The sequence below is a fragment of the Clupea harengus genome, chromosome 4 (genome assembly GCF_900700415.2).
Source record: "Clupea harengus chromosome 4, Ch_v2.0.2, whole genome shotgun sequence".
Lineage (NCBI taxonomy): Eukaryota > Metazoa > Chordata > Actinopteri > Clupeiformes > Clupeidae > Clupea > Clupea harengus.
In genome coordinates this window covers 17,132,479-17,148,153 of record NC_045155.1, presented here as the reverse complement: position 1 = coordinate 17,148,153, position 15,675 = coordinate 17,132,479, and the positions used below count along the sequence as shown (strand labels likewise).

Sequence of the window (15,675 nt, the reverse complement as noted above, 5' to 3'; positions counted from 1 at the left end):
CTGTCTCTTTTTCTCTATGCCTCTCTCTCTTTCTCTCCACATTGTTTCCCTCTCCTGCATGCTTACACATCTTCTCTCAATCTTTGGTACAAGATGCGCTTCACCCCTACAAGTTTCAGCTGATTGGGCCAGCTGCTGTGCTGAAATTCACCATAGCAACCACTATCCAGTCGCCAAGCAACGGGATCTTTATTTTATTTTTTTACCCCCAACCACTAATTTGGAGACCCCTCTTTTCCACAACAAACACTCTGTCACTGAACTAAAACATTGAGGTTATTGCTTCACACCCTTCAACTCACGGTGCAATTTGATAATGCTTTGCAAATGCTGTCAGGAATTTTGGTCCTCTCTGTTGATACAAGTTTGATCATATAGATCGATGGACAAAGTTGTCAGGATTACTGTACTGATCAAATTTATAGCTAGCCACAGTGGCTGGCTGTAGTGGCTATAGTCAATAGCCCTGAAGGAGACATCTTGCCCGACCATGCAGTGACAAAGATGAATCCCTTGATACAATTTGACTCAACCTCAGTCTTTTCCCTAGGCCAGCTTCTTGGCCTACAGCACAAAGGAGTGTGCTTTCGTTCATGCTCTCTTACATTATACAACTGTCAGTGAATTAGCCATGGATGTCAAATGTACTGGTTTTCTAAGTTCTATATGCTTGAAAAGAAATTACGCTTTCAGTTTTTTCTTGGTCCTGTTTCAGCTGGTCTCCCCACATGTTTGATGAGCCTCCGTATGGTTCTAGGTTAGAGGTTAGGTTTGGGGTTCAAAGGTCATTGATTCCAAACAAAAGGCTGACAGGACCGAGCGTTGAAATCTGTAGGGTGCATGATAGATGTGTGCCTGCCACGCTTCTGTCTGATTTCATTTCCATATATGAATATATTATTCCCATTTTGAAATCCCACCCCCATCCCCAACTTCTGTGTCTTTATCCATCTTTCTATTCGAATATGATCCTATGTATGACCAAATACATTCACAGAGGAAAGAGTGAATTTCATTGTCGTTCAATTTGGTATTTCAGTTTTATACATCCAACAATCATAGTAGGCAACACATGGCATAATAATAGTATATTATGGAGCATACTAAATATATACTAAATGTTAAATTGAAATGTCTTATCTCGTTTCTCTCTAATCTATATCTTGTTTAATATTGCGTAACTGTAACAAAACTGCCTAATGTAGGCTTGGTCAAGATCAAGAAAGTATGTTATGAATGTAAAGTGTGACAAATACGATGTGGTAAACAGATCCAAAACTGTATGTTTTAAAATAATACTAAGGTCAGTTAATATATTGAGCACCAGAAAGGTGTTTACTGTAGTAATGCCACCCACTTGGCCTAAAGGTTTTGCCATTCAAAACAGTAAATGTGCAAGGCTGAAATGCATTCAGTGCCATATTCATTTGTATATCCCTTGCTTTATAGTAGTTCTTCTCACCTGGAAATGCGAGTGTAACTTTTGCCACCCGACACAGCACCGGTCTCTCCTCAGTTGTTTTTCCACAGAGAAATCCTGAATATGTAGATTTCTTTGTGTTGTGTTCCTTAATCAAAGGTGAAAGGCAGGGGAACCACATAGCAAATGCTAGCTGTTAAAAGATTGTCTTATGATACTTCACACTCACAGAAAATGTTTACAGAACAAAAGCCAAACAAAATGAAAGATTTCACTAAAGCATTTAGAGTCCACATTTAATGTATTAGTCCAGCATTAAACAAAGTCTGTTATTTCTTTCTGGACATTCTTGAACACCAAACAATATAAGTATTCAGAAGAGTGCAGTAGATGCTATATGCAACAGCAGTGCAGCTCAGGGCAATGGGTATAATCAAGTGGTTTGGAGTCCTCATTTTCAGCTGTAGAATATTGGAGTGTCAGCTAAAATGTCATTATCATGAGTCCCAAATCTGTGCATTGTGTTCTAACATTGTTTCTGAATTTGGATCCAACTCAATTTTTTATGCTCCCATGAATGTTGGTCTCATGATATGCAAATACTACTATTAAATATACATGCCAACCCAATTTTAAATGCATTCTACAATTGCACAATAGCCAAAGGCAGAAAAGAGAAATTTAATTTTATTAATTTGAAAATCTGGGACAACCAGTTTTATCTGGTACTCAGAGTGAGCTTGTAGGTTGCATGCGTGGTTGAGTCCTGTTTGCAGGATAAGGCAGTATGCTCCCAACTAATGTGGAAGATTTTTTAGATGTAATTTAGTGGCACACTTGTTAGTGCTGTTTTTATTTGTAGGTTGGCTTAAAGCTAAATTAAGCACTTTAAGCTATAAAGTAGATTTAAAAGCCTGTAACATTTACAGTTCATAAATTTGCTGTTGTTGCGTACAAGACAGGAGTACAATTATAGAGGGGTTAGAAGATGACAGAGAGAAAGGGAAATCTCTTTTATCAGCATGAGGCATCTGACCTTGTAATCAAAGATGGGGAAAAAGGCAATTAATTTGGTAATTATGCAGAGGGACGGAGGTTCAGTGGCTCACTAAGTGGAGCAATATGTCACTGAGGCATTCATTTACATACTATGATGTGCAGGTGAGGTCTGTCAAGGTCTGCATCACATTGTCGTGTCTGAGATGAGATTCTTTGAATCTAACAGAATATATTGTATTGAAAAAGGGCATTACACTGAAGTGTGAAATGATAGTGGTTCTGTGTTGCTCCAGCTCATTCTACACAGCAAGGTTTAGGCTACTAGCTGGTAGAACCTATGACTTTCTCATAGTGCTGTGTGAGTTTAGATAAGGAGATATACCACATAAAGCAGGTAAATGTTCTGTTTCCATATCACTGGTATTATAACACCTGGCAGTGCAGAAGGACCACACTGCTGTGTGTATTACTGTAGGTATTATATAGAATAGACTTTATTTGTCATTGTGCATTGGATACACAACGAAATTTGTTTGTGCAACCACAAAAAAAAATGTCTTATATAGTACATAATAAAGTAATATATAAACTGTCATCAATGCAGCAGTCTGTGTTATTAAACAGGACCCAATGTGCAGCCTCGGGCACCACATGGAATAGGTATAAAATACATGGACAAATGCAGGCAATAATTTGTCATTATTTCATAGAAGCAGAAGAGGCCTTTTCATTAGACAGATCTGTTGAGCACTGTGACAAAGTGCTTAATAGAGTTTCATCATCCCTTTCTCCATCTGCAGTGCGTACAGCGCACCTCAGTACTAAGTATGTATCGAAGGGAATCTATTTGCATTGGTGAATGAAGACTAATTAATGTGCGCCATCAAAGGCATTGTCTGTCAGTCTGTCAGTTTTCTTTACATAAAAAAACATCATGCTGAAGATCTGGTTGTAAACCCTACTGTTCCAGACTGCCCTCATCTTCATGTTTACAGCACTGCAGCATGTAGTCTAGCAGACAGAGAGAGAGAGAGAGAGATTGAAAGAGGCAGGGAGAGGTACTGCTAAAAAAAAGTGAACGAAAGTTTGAGGAGGTCACAAATAAAGACAAAAGATTTTGATGGTTTGGTCTCTAAGACAGCTCCACCCACAGAGAGCCAGACTGTCTGATGTGAAGTTGGAAACACTGGTGAAGTGCACCAGCTGCACCGCCATTGGCCGCCTGCAACGTGAAATGTGCACACATGTCCAGAGAACACACATGAACAGGTTTTTATCATTGTGCCAGGAAACAAACTTCTGTTCACTGAGCCAATTCGCATCGAACAAGTCATGCACAAATTAGTCTAGGGAAACACTACATTTTGACAATTTGGGTTAGATGTCAGACTGATGTGTTGTACAATGCCAGTGGACATACTTTACCAGTGTCTTCAAATAATAATTGTGTAGTAGGCTTATTGGGTAGTGGGTCCATTATTTGTGAGAGACAATGATCAGTTTTGAAAAAAAGGTTGCCTAGTCTGGTTCTTAAGGTATGATGTATCGAAGAGGTAATTTGATTTAAAATGTGAAACATCATGAAATACATTCCTTGTGTGGTCCAACACTATAATAGAGTGTAAGAACACACAAGCTATTTGTTAGTGCCTGTTTAAACTTTCTTGTAATATGGTACCCCTGTGTTGTGTCTGGTATTTGAAGCACTTTGATGTCAATATTTTTAGAAACAAGAAAGAGCACCAACATACTTGGTACTGATGAAACTGATGAGCAAAACTGTCAAAGGGAACATTTTATTCAAAACGTTTTTGAAAACCTAAAACTAAAGTATTCAAGGACAATCTATAGGCCTACAATTGGGAAGAGATACAGCAAAGCTGTTAAATGCAATACAATGTAAATGTTAAAAAGCAACCAGACCAAATATCAGCATAGGATTAAGTGATTATTAATTGTATGTCATTTAGTCTAATCTCTGAAAATTCAAACAACCTTTGTTCTACAAAAATGGCATGTTTGTTTGTGTTTTAGCTGTTATTTCAACAGCAAGGCTGTAAATTGTTTTGATGTGGTGGATTAAACAGTAGGCTACTGTAGTTCATCTATTGTCATCGCATTGGGCACCAGTTAATCCCAGCAGGGTATATAATCAAATGGATTCTCTCGAGGAAAAACAAGAGGCGAAAGCGCTGACAGGCTATATAGTGGTGGTCTATAGAGACATGGATAGGGAAGCGATGTTCCAATCTATCGACTGCAACTCTGACGTGCCTCGACCGCAGGTTTGTAGGGCCAGGTTTTGCGCTGTCCATGGTGATGAAAATGTGCTCTCATATCAACTCTCGGCGGATTGTAACATGGACCGCATCAGCAGTGACAACGAACGGTCGAGTGTTCTAAACAGGGTTGGGGGTTCCATTCTCAACTCGGACGTGCCACAAAAGTCCAGAGCTGTACGTTTGAGTATGAATACGCGGGAACGGAAGCGGATGCACGACCTGAATGATGCTCTGGATGACTTGAAGTCCGTGATCCCGCACATGCCCAGTCCCACTGTGAGAAGACTGTCCAAGATCGCCACTCTACTCTTGGCGAAAAATTACATCTTGATGCAAGAGCAGGTTATACAAGAGATGAAGAAGCTACTTGGAGAGCAAAATGCGACACCTAGTATTCATCCGGTCTGGACAGGAGTTCCACTCCTTGCACTATTGCCTGGATACCAGGAAAACATTTCATTCAAGAAAAACTAATAAGTCACACATGGCCTTACATTTCTTTAAAATCTTGTGTTCTAAACAGCAAATAGACCACCATTAGTAAAACGTCTCATTTGTACTCAGCAGAAACCTCCTTAATCATGACTTACTACTGAGTAACAGAAACGTATTTAGATTCATATCTTTAACTTTCATATGTATGTATGCATGTTCTTCATTTGTGTATGTGTGTTGTGTATTGTATATCCTCACTTATAGGCCAACTGCAATAGAGAGACTGGTCATTTTGCACCTATAGATTGTTAGGGATGAGCATGTTCTTCATAAACTTGGTTCTAACTTTTGTTTATACTACAGACCAAAATGCATAGGTGGCAAGTCAATTTAATAAAGGCTTTAAAACCTTTTTCACAAAAAATGTTATGTCTCCACATTGAGTATGTCCAGCCATTTTGAAATGATGATTTCAACACAACACATTTACAAACTTTCTATGTTTTAGTTTGTCAGAAACATTTATAGAGCTTCTCAATGTATCAAATGTGGCAAGGCAACAGATGCTTCTAGTGGCATCTGCTGGTTAAAGCACAAATGGAATCATTTGTCCCAGTTCTCAATTTGAGACAACACCACTCTAGTACTTAGAAGAATAGTTGCAGGTACATTTATCGTTCTGTTTTATTATATTTATATGACGAAACCTGTACTATGAACAGACAGACCTTCAGAAGATAAAGAGGCATCCAACAAATCTCCATATAATTACTATGCTAGCTGATATAGTTATAAAATACAAAGACAATTGGATAATTCAGACTTTTGTTTTTATTCTGTGCATAGTGGGAAAAACATACATTTCAGTCTTTGCTTTGAAAGCACCTGATCACACACACACACCAAATCTCATTGGTTAACACAACATCAAGTGTGAAATCCACAGCTCTTTCTAATACCCTTTGTCATATGATTGTTTTGCAAAACAATAAAAGAGGATGTATGAAAGGATGTATGAAAACTAATAACATTGGACCTATGAACTAATACCTTGCTCTCCCCTATTTGTTGTTATAGGGGATTTTTAGAAGCTGACGTATATTAATCACCTCCCAAACCTCACCCCCAAGACTGCCCCATAATCAGTGCAAATATTAATCTGCTTAATATGCCTTGAGGTGATAGATTAGTTTTCATGCGAGACATATTCCTCTTCGGCAGATCTGATTACTACAAATGGAGGATTTGACCTTCTATAGCCTATAAACTGTGTTTAAAATATTGTTGTGGGCCTACATTAGAGTAGGCTACCATAGGCTTGGGGATGACAGAACGATAGGGACGATCTGTTTGGATATAGAGATGGGGGTTCATTAAATGAGAGTAAACAAACAAAAAACAACAAGCCAGGTGCTTCAGAGATAAGTAGCCCACCGTTTAAAACCAATGGTAGGCATAAGTTAACATCGTAAACATATTTTAATGTTGAAAGTAATTCCAAACATGTGAATTTATGTTTCTCTCTCTGTTATGCCCTGTGATATGCCACGCATCGTCTGCTCTTTAATCTGCAGTTTAATTCGCATCAGGGAACATGTGTTTAACTCCACAATATATATGCCACCATCCAATAGAAAAATAAAAGGGCATTAGCCCATAGAAGTGCGCATTTTCGCGAGTGATGGACCTAGCCATAGCTTCCTGTGCGCAGCTTTGACCCACTTGAACATGGAGAACATTACTTTTACCACAGCAACGATGATGTCACTCTTCTGACCAATCACTGAGCCCTACTGAAATCTCGGTCACCATTACCACACATCTAGTCATCGCGCGATCTCTGTAGCGGCCCAAATTCCTTGCTGCATCCAAGAATTAATAAAATCAGGTATGGTATAACTGTTACATGTGCCTGTTTGTCACTAAAAGGAATTTATATGATATGCTAATTTACAATGTGGTATATGCATTGACCCAAACATTTTTGATTAACTTCGGGATCAGTTTTGAAGCGTCAATATGCGGCTCATAAAGGAGCAAGTTCAGGCTTCAATGTTTTGCTCAGTATGGAGGCCTGAATTTGTTGAATAGCTGGCACCTAAAGGGTCGCAGCCTTCAGCAACGTTAGCTAGTCGTACTTTTAAATGAAAAGGCGCCTAAACTGTTGACAGGTATATCCTTATTACAATAAACACTTCTGTTCTAAATTAAGGCAAATTGCAATTCGTTTCAATGATTGTTAGAAGTATGGAATGGACATGGCAACGCAGAACATCAGCCGGTAAACTTACCTTACCGTTTGTAGTTGGGTTAGGATGCAGTTAAAGCTAGCTAGTTAGCTAACTATAGCTATGTTAACTTGGTAACTTTTGGTATCATTTATGTCATTACTGGCCCCTTCCAGTTGTCAATTAAGTTATTTAGGTAACGATTACTCTCTGTTCCTGCCATGTAAGCAAGCCATTTCACTGCTAGCCATCTTGTTTTGTGATAAGCTACAGTAATGCTCTCTCGTTAGGTTTGAACGGTAATAGCCACCTCACTGGAAAGATGTCATTGGGTCACCAAACCGAGGCATCCTCTGTCCAAATTTAGTGTGTTGTCGTTTTGTAGACTGCCGTCCGGATAGCGATATGGTTCTCTTTGAGGGAGTGCGCATCATGAGTAAAGTCAATAAATGTTTAACTAAGATTGACGTTACACGTTTTGCAGCCTCTTCATGATGAGTTACGCAGAAAAGCCTGAGGATATCTCAAAAGATGAGTGGATGGACAAACTGAACAACGTGCACATCCAGCGAGCCGATATGAACCGACTGATCATGAACTACTTGGTTACAGGTGCGTCATCTCTTTCAACATTCTGTCGTCATACTCTGGTCACTTTTTTCTTAGCCCTGTAGCCTAGTTACATCTTAAAACTTGTAACTAGCCCCTTGGCGTTATTCAGCAGATTCCTTAGTGTTTTTGTTTATTTTGTAGTGGTGAAAGTGACATGTCTGATAGAATCATGGAAATAAAGAATATTATAAATTATATCTATCCACAGAGGGTTTTAAAGAGGCTGCAGAGAAGTTCCGTATGGAGTCAGGTATTGAGCCAAGTGTGGATCTTGACTCCTTGGATGAACGAATAAAGATCCGTGAGATGATTTTAAAAGGTCAGATCCAGGAAGCAATCGCTCTCATCAATAGCCTTCACCCAGAGCTCCTGGACACCAACCGGTACCTGTATTTTCATCTGCAGGTAAGAATCTTTCCCACAGTATCTAAAGAAAGATTAGGCCTACTTGCCATGTACATGCATCTATATGAGTAGGACCAACGTCCTGGAAAAGGTGTGTATGTTAGTGTGTGCTAGTTTGCATACATACAGTCACGCCGGAAAGTCTGCACACCCCTTTCACCTTCTCCACGTTTTATTACGTTACAGACATATTCTACAATAGATTGAGTTAATTTTTTTGTCTCAAAATTCTACACAAAATAGCCCATAATGTCAAAGTGAAAACAGGTTTTTAGACATTTGTGCTAATTCTGCTTGAGATGTTTCTACAACTTAATTGGAGTCCTCCTGTGATAAATTAAATTGATTGGACATGATTGGGGATTGCCAACACCTGCCAATATAAGGTCCCACAGTTGACCTTGCATGTCAGAGCAAACTCCAAGCCATGGGGTCAAAGGGATTATCTGCAGACCTCAGAAACAGGATTGTGTCCAGGCATAGATCTGGAGAAGGGTACGGAAAAATTTCTGCAGCTTTACAGGTCCCAAAGAGCACAGTGCCCACCATCATTCATAAATGAAAGAAGTTTGGAACCACCAAGAATCTTCCTAGACCTGGCTGCCCAGTCAAACTGAGCAATCGGGGAAGACGGGCCTTGACCAGGGAGGTGATCAGGAACCCAAGGGTCATTCTGACAGAGCTCCAGCGTATCCTTTTGGAGATCGGAGAACCTTTCAGAAGATCAACCATCCAGGCAGCACTCCACCAATCAGGCCTTTATGGAAGAGTGGCCAGACGGAAGCCCCTCCTTAGTAAAAGGCACACCACAGCCCGCTTGGAGTTTGCCAAAAGGCAGCTATAGGACTCTCAAACCATGAGAAACAAGATTCTCTGGTCTGATGAAAACAAAATTTAACTTTTTGGCCTGAATACTAAGTGTCATGTCTGGAGGAAACCAGACACCGCCCATCACCTGGCTAATAAGATAAGATAAACTTTTATTAATCCCGTTAGGGAAATTCAGGTGTAATAGCAGCAAGATTTATTGAAGTGAATAGGAAAACAGGAATAGGAATCAAACATACACATAAAAAAAAATAGAAACCTCTGCCTTCTCTCCTCCGCAACCGCCTCCAGACCATCCAGTTAGGAGTTGGGGGGCTCCTCCTCCTGCTCCGCCGGTAGTCCACCATGAGCTCCTTGGTCTCTCCGACGCTGAGCTGGAGGCGATCGGTGCCACACAGGCCCATAAAACTCTCCACCAGAGCGCTGCACTCCGCCTTGCTGTCGTCCCCGATGCAGCCGGCGATGGAGTTCCCTTGGGGGCGCTGGTGCTGCTCACCAGCACATCCGACAGGCCGGCCCGCAGTCCCAAGCACTTTGGTCCACCGGCAAGGCAGTCCGCGATCCAGGCCACCAGGCCATGGTCCACCCGCAGGAGAGCCGTCAAGACAGGCCGCCACTCGCGGCGGCATCATGGCAACCAATTAAGTTATTTTTAAATAATGCCGGTCGTGTCTGATATTCTAGCCGGTCTCAAAAATGATGTCTACCTGACCAAGCAAGACTATGAAAACTCCTTTTTAACAGGAGAGGTTTTTTTTTTTTAGCAGGAGAACTGCTAAAACAGACTGCCACTTGCTGCGCCATGGCAACCAATTCAGTTATCAAATGCCGGTCGTGTCCGTTGCTCCGGCTGGTCTCAAAAATCACGTACAACTGGCCAAGCAGGACCACGAAAAATTACCCACATGTAGGTAGAGCAGCGCACTATCCCAATACAAACAACTAAGAAAAGTAGAAAAATTAAAGTCACGAAAAAGTCACGAAAAGAGGGGGGGAAAAGTAGAAAAATGGAGAGCTGCTAGAACAGGCTGCCACTCACGGCCGCGCCACGTCATAGACTATCCCAACATGATAACAACCCGAAGCACACAGCCAAGCGAACAAAGGAGTGGCTTCTGAGAAAGTCTATGCATGTCCTTGAGTGGCCCAGCCAGAGCCCAGACCTGAATTCAATTGAAAATTGGTGGAAAGAGCTGAAAATGGCTGTGTACCGATGCTCCCTATCCAACCTGACGGAGCTTGCAAGGATATGCCAAGAGGAATGGGCAAAAATGTCCAGAAACAAGTGTGCAAAGCTTGTAGCTTCTTTCCCAAAACGTCTTGAAGCTGTCACCGCTGCCAAAGGTGCAGCAACCAAGTATTAGGCTAAAGGTGTTTACAGATATTTGTCCCCCAAAATAACCAATTTTTGAAATTCTAAACTGTTGTTTTATTTTCTTACTCTTTCACCATTTAATTTCACTCTTATTTTTCTTCTTTTATTCCCATCTTTTAACATTTATCTCCTCCTTCTTTTCCTCTGCACTTACTACTTTTTCACCTTCTGACTTCATTCTCTATCTCCCCCTGTCTCCCCCATGCAAACATACAATCCTTCTCCCCTTCCTTCTCCACCACTTGAACGTCCTCGGCTCCTTGACTCTGCAGCAGCAGCACCTCATCGAGCTGATCCGGCTGCGGGAGACGGAGGCTGCTCTGGAGTTTGCCCAGACCCAGCTGGCGGAGCAGGGGGAGGAGAGCCGCGAGTGCCTGACAGAGATGGAGCGCACGCTGGCCCTGCTGGCGTTCGACAACCCAGAGGAGTCGCCCTTTGGTGATCTGCTCAACATGATGCAGCGACAGAAGGTGAGAGAAAGTTTGAAAGTCTTGGTCCTCATCAGAGGCCCCTAAGGTTATGGAAGCATTGAGCAGTCTGAGATCAGGTGGTCCCTGGAGCTCAGCGGAGGGACTTTGGTGTATATGCTGTAGTAGAAGGGGAAAGATGGACTTGTGTCAGAACATATATGCATGCTGTGTAAGGCTTGGGTTGTTCAAGGGTACTTACGTATAGAACAGTATAATTTATAGATGGACTAAAGTCTTGTCAGCATAACCTGTAATACAATGAGCACGCCAAACTTGTAGAACTTGTGGAGTTTTCAGTGAGGCAAAGACAGAGTACATATCCAGGGGTATGGGTTACAGAGTCAGGTGATACAAAATGATGTAAGTACTTAGTTCATATCTGTTACAACAGGAGAATAGCAATATTCGGTTCGATTCAGTCCCCCTATGCTCACACAAGAATTACTATGTAAACAACCAATTAGAACAGGAAAATATCAAAATATTCGGTTCCATCAACATGCTAGATTGGAATTTCTCTGGAGTGGAGAGAACTAACTTTGCCACTTCCTGACTAAGGGCCCTAGTTTGGCGGCAGAAACGGCGGTGCGGAAATGGCAGTGCTTGCACACTGTTGCAAGTGGCCAAGGCACAAAGTGGGCAAAGCCAGGCTGAAGTTAATCAGTGAAAGGTTTGGTTAAAGCCAACCAATAGCCTTGTCAAGCAATCCCTTTACATGTACAGTGTGTAGTTTTTAGCGCCATCTATTAATAGAAATTGAATATAGTATTCATTATTAGGATTTCATTAGTATATAATCACCTGTAACTATGAATCGTTTAGAATGTACATACATAGGGAGCGGGTCCTCTTCCATGGAGTCTACCATGTTGTGCTGCCATGTGTCTACAGTAGCCCAGGATGGATAAACCAAAACACTAGCTCAAGGATGTTCATGTTGTTATGGCATTTGACAGCTACTGTAGGTACTCGCGCACACACTTGTAAAGGGGATTCAGCTGGCTGCAATTTGGCAACCTCACCACTAGATGCCACTTAAAACTACACACTTTACGTCACAATGTAAGAGGATGGCAATATCGCCAGGGCTTCTGGACAGTTTACAAGGAATACACTGTAGTGCTTCTTCTCTTGTACCAAACAGTTCAATTCATTGAAACATCATTGTAGCTTGTCAAACCTGTTTTAAAATGCCTTACCAAATCCCTTAGAACGGTCTGTTATGTTGGTAATCAGGGTACCCTATGTGAATTGTGAAGAGCTTACATTTAAATGTTTCAACAGACATTCTGGTGCATCGCTGAGGTGCGAAGAAGTGAGCTTTATTTTCTATACATATAAAAGTTTTCAGATAGTAGGCTACTTTCACTCCTTTCCCTAATAGCATAGGCGACATACTATGTGGTGATGCAAAAAAAAAAAGATGCAAAATCAGTGGTGATGCAAAATCAGCTTTTAGGCTACTGCAACAGCACATTAGGTTAATCTTCGGTAACTTTGGTATTCAACGTTAACTGGGTTGAAATTATCTCCTTTTTTACTTGGAATTATTCTGGGAACAAACTAGGCTATTTGGTGCAGTCAGTGCATCCAGAACCCCAGCAGAACTGAACCGGTGAGGGAAAGCCAGTTTAGCTGACAATAATCAACTGGAGAGAGTGGACATAGGGTGTTCATTTGTGTAATATGAGGCCTGTGTGACTGGTGATTGTGTAGATATACTAACAATATTGGATATCCCATAGACGGGGATAAAACCTGATGCATAAAACACGAGAGCAGCAGTGATCCGTAGCCTACACTAATAGGGAATGCATAAGATATGGAAGGTTGCGAGCTATATTATGTTGATGCACGAAAGGACTTTGGTCCATACAGTTACAGAGTCGGCAGGTTACAGAATGAACAGCGGCTTAAAGGCTGCTTAAACTTTTGCAGGCTTCCAACTAGATTTACATTTACATTTAGTCATTTAGCAGACGCTTTTATCCAAAGCGACTTACATATGTGTGACTTACAATGTATACACATTTTACATTTACACTGATGGCACACTGCACATCAGGAGCAATTAGGGGTTCAGTGTCTTGCTCAAGGACGCTTCGACAGGGAATCGAACTAGCAACCTTCTGATTACTAGATAGAGTAGCTTGTGTCCACCAGCCGTTTTCGCCGCCAAACAAGGCCCCATATCTCTGCTCTGGGAAGTAACAAAGACTTTTGCATTTACTGGTTGACTTGTTTTGCTATGAGCTCAGTGCACATCAGAAACAGGTTTATCTCGGTTGTGTCACACAAACCAGTTAGGTGAATTATGGGGAGCAAGACAAAGGTATGTTGTGGCTCATGGTGTGGCTTATCTCACCTGGGCTCATATTCACAAAGCATTTTATCTTTCCACTAAGTTTCTGTCTAAAGGTTTTCTCTCCTAAATCCCATTCACAAAGCTGCTGAGACCGACCTTTACTAAGGAAAAGTGAGAACTCCTAAGCTAAGAGAGACTGTGCTGCTATGGCTGACATCAAGTCTCATGCACAAGCTTGCTTTCAGTGAGTTCGATGAGTGACCGGTCAGTGCCAGTGATTAGGCATGCACTTCAAAGAACGATAAATAAATAAGACATAGGCTTCAAATTAAATAACAGAATATGCTACCCACAGAGTATCTTTGCATTTGTGTAGAGAGGAGCTAGTTTAGTTTTAAAATATAATGTTACATATAACTCAAATACATTGCAACGTGGAATGATAGAAACAGCCATTTTCTGTTTGATTTGGAGTTGGTCTAAGTGAGTTAGGAGTCCTCTCGACTGCTTCTTAGTTATCCGAGACTTAGGTTCTAGTTTGAACACTAAGGGGCTTTGTGAATTACTCTTAATAAAAAAATGTGGAGTCCCAAACTTAAGAGAGACCCCTGTTATTTTTTATTTTTTTTCCTAAATCAGCAAGTTAGGGGCCACTTTTAGCCTTAAGGTGATTTGGGCATATAGGCCCTGATTACTTAGAATAAAACTTACATTAAAACTGACACTCATTGGCTACAGTCCTTTCCTAATGAGATTTCCCCAAACCATAATTAACATACTGAGTGTCATCTCACCATCTTGGCAGTTTTATTTTATCTTGAAATTAATCTGGGAATATAATTTAAAATGTACGTTTGTGATCTATTGTGATTATGAGTGATGCACAGGATCTTCCAAGTGGGTAATCATTTTGACACATTCAATTTCCATCCAGCAAAGGTGCCAAAAGGCAAACGTCACTTTGTGATGTGAGTTAATTAAGACTGCTTCATTTTCTGTGTTAAGTGAGTAAAATATTGAATATTTATTTAATGAACTTCTCCACAGGTATGGAGTGAGGTAAACCAGGCGGTACTGGATTATGAAAACCGAGAATCGACACCAAAACTAGCAAAGCTGCTTAAGCTGTTGCTTTGGGCACAGAACGAACTGGATCAAAAGAAAGTGAGATACCCCAAAATGACAGATCTGAGCAAGGGCACAATTGAAGATCCCAAGTAGAATGAAAGACAAAATGGACACCTACCCTCATTTCTCTTTTTATTTATGAACAGTCATGGACTGGACTATATATTATATATTATAAGACTGTATGTATAAATATATACACTTTGTTGATGCTTTTGAGAGAATTTACATAATCAAAGGTGCAAACTGTATATGGTTCTATTTCAAGACTAATCATCACTACAGAAATAATACTAAAACATGTACACAACGTCAGAGGTGTTTTAATTGGCACTGGGTTAACTTAACAGTATTAACCACTGTTTTATGTTTGAGCGTCATGTTCATTTTTACAGTTTAAGCCACTGTTTTGCATCGAGTGCAGGAGGATCATTTGTACATACAGTGTGAGCTCTTATGCCTAAATTAGGCTTCTTTGTAATGGACAGCGAGGTAAATTTGCCTGTTTTTTTTTTATTTTTTTTTTTTAAGTTAAGTCCATTACTTTAATGTTTGTTTTGTATTTTTAAAGAAAAAAAACATGATTCTTCAACTGTGAACTGGCGGGGTTGAGCTTGCTTGGCTTTTCTTGCTTGTAAGATACAGCTGAACTGATGTATTTCACGTCTGACTTGAAACTCACTCAATGGAATTTAGGGTCAGACTTGTCATCTGGGCGTTTTGTCTCTGTAGTGGTACGACTGGTTTTGTTCACTGTTTTGTCTCATCTCTTAATAGGTATGATGCTCTTGTGTGGATTTACTGTGTGTCTGGTGTTTTAAGTTATCTGGAAGTACTGAAAGGTAAATGGTCTTACGCAGACGTGTTAATCCCAATTTTTCTATTCATAAACGTGGTGATTACATTTGTCCTTATTATCTACGAGCCAGTAATGCCTTGTAAATGCTTTTTTTTTTTTCACTTTTAAACCAGCTGCTATGTCTTTTCTTTGTCATGTTCGCTGCCATTGCATTGTAGGAATTTGTTCATGCATACACATAAACCACACAAGCAAAGCCCATATTTTGAAACGTTTTTGAGAAATATTTACAGATATAGAGTAATAAAAAACATTTAAACAAATGCCCTTCTAATTCGATTTGCTTCATTTGTTTATACTACTGCCTTCAGGGATCGAGAACGTTTATT

General features: G+C 40.5%; 2 protein-coding genes across 3 annotated transcripts; both read left to right on the top strand.

The window, feature by feature from the left end:
• The first annotated feature begins 4,453 nt into the window (after window positions 1-4,453).
• LOC116220314 (oligodendrocyte transcription factor 1-like) lies at window positions 4,454-6,200 on the top strand. The gene has a single exon (XM_031566454.2). The coding sequence runs from the start codon at window positions 4,576-4,578 to the stop codon at window positions 5,173-5,175; it is 600 nt and encodes a 199-aa protein (XP_031422314.1). The 5' UTR covers window positions 4,454-4,575; the 3' UTR covers window positions 5,176-6,200.
• Window positions 6,201-6,918: 718 nt separating this feature from the next.
• LOC105906441 (glucose-induced degradation protein 8-B homolog) lies at window positions 6,919-15,609 on the top strand. Of its 2 annotated transcripts, none has more exons than XM_012834594.3 (5): window positions 6,919-7,024; window positions 7,849-7,976; window positions 8,185-8,381; window positions 10,857-11,054; window positions 14,407-15,609. In XM_012834594.3, exons 2-5 carry the CDS (start codon window positions 7,856-7,858, stop codon window positions 14,578-14,580), a joined length of 690 nt encoding a protein of 229 aa, XP_012690048.1. In that variant the 5' UTR covers window positions 6,919-7,024; window positions 7,849-7,855; the 3' UTR covers window positions 14,581-15,609. The 2 variants fall into 2 exon arrangements, with proteins under 2 accessions (XP_012690048.1, XP_031422313.1); XM_031566453.2 differs by lacking the exon at window positions 6,919-7,024 and adding an exon at window positions 7,076-7,307.
• Window positions 15,610-15,675: the final 66 nt, after the last annotated feature.

What these genes read in the sequence shown, in the direction of transcription:
- LOC116220314 (XM_031566454.2), top strand. Translation starts at nt 4,576, where the DNA reads ATGGATTCTCTCGAGGAAAAACAAGAGGCGAAAGCGCTGACAGGCTAT.
- LOC105906441 (XM_012834594.3), top strand. Translation starts at nt 7,856, where the DNA reads ATGATGAGTTACGCAGAAAAGCCTGAGGATATCTCAAAAGATGAGTGG. An exon ending in CATGAACTACTTGGTTACAG is followed by an intron (nt 7,977 to 8,184) that starts GTGCGTCATCTC and finishes ATCTATCCACAG; the next exon opens with AGGGTTTTAAAGAGGCTGCA. An exon ending in ACCTGTATTTTCATCTGCAG is followed by an intron (nt 8,382 to 10,856) that starts GTAAGAATCTTT and finishes TTGACTCTGCAG; the next exon opens with CAGCAGCACCTCATCGAGCT.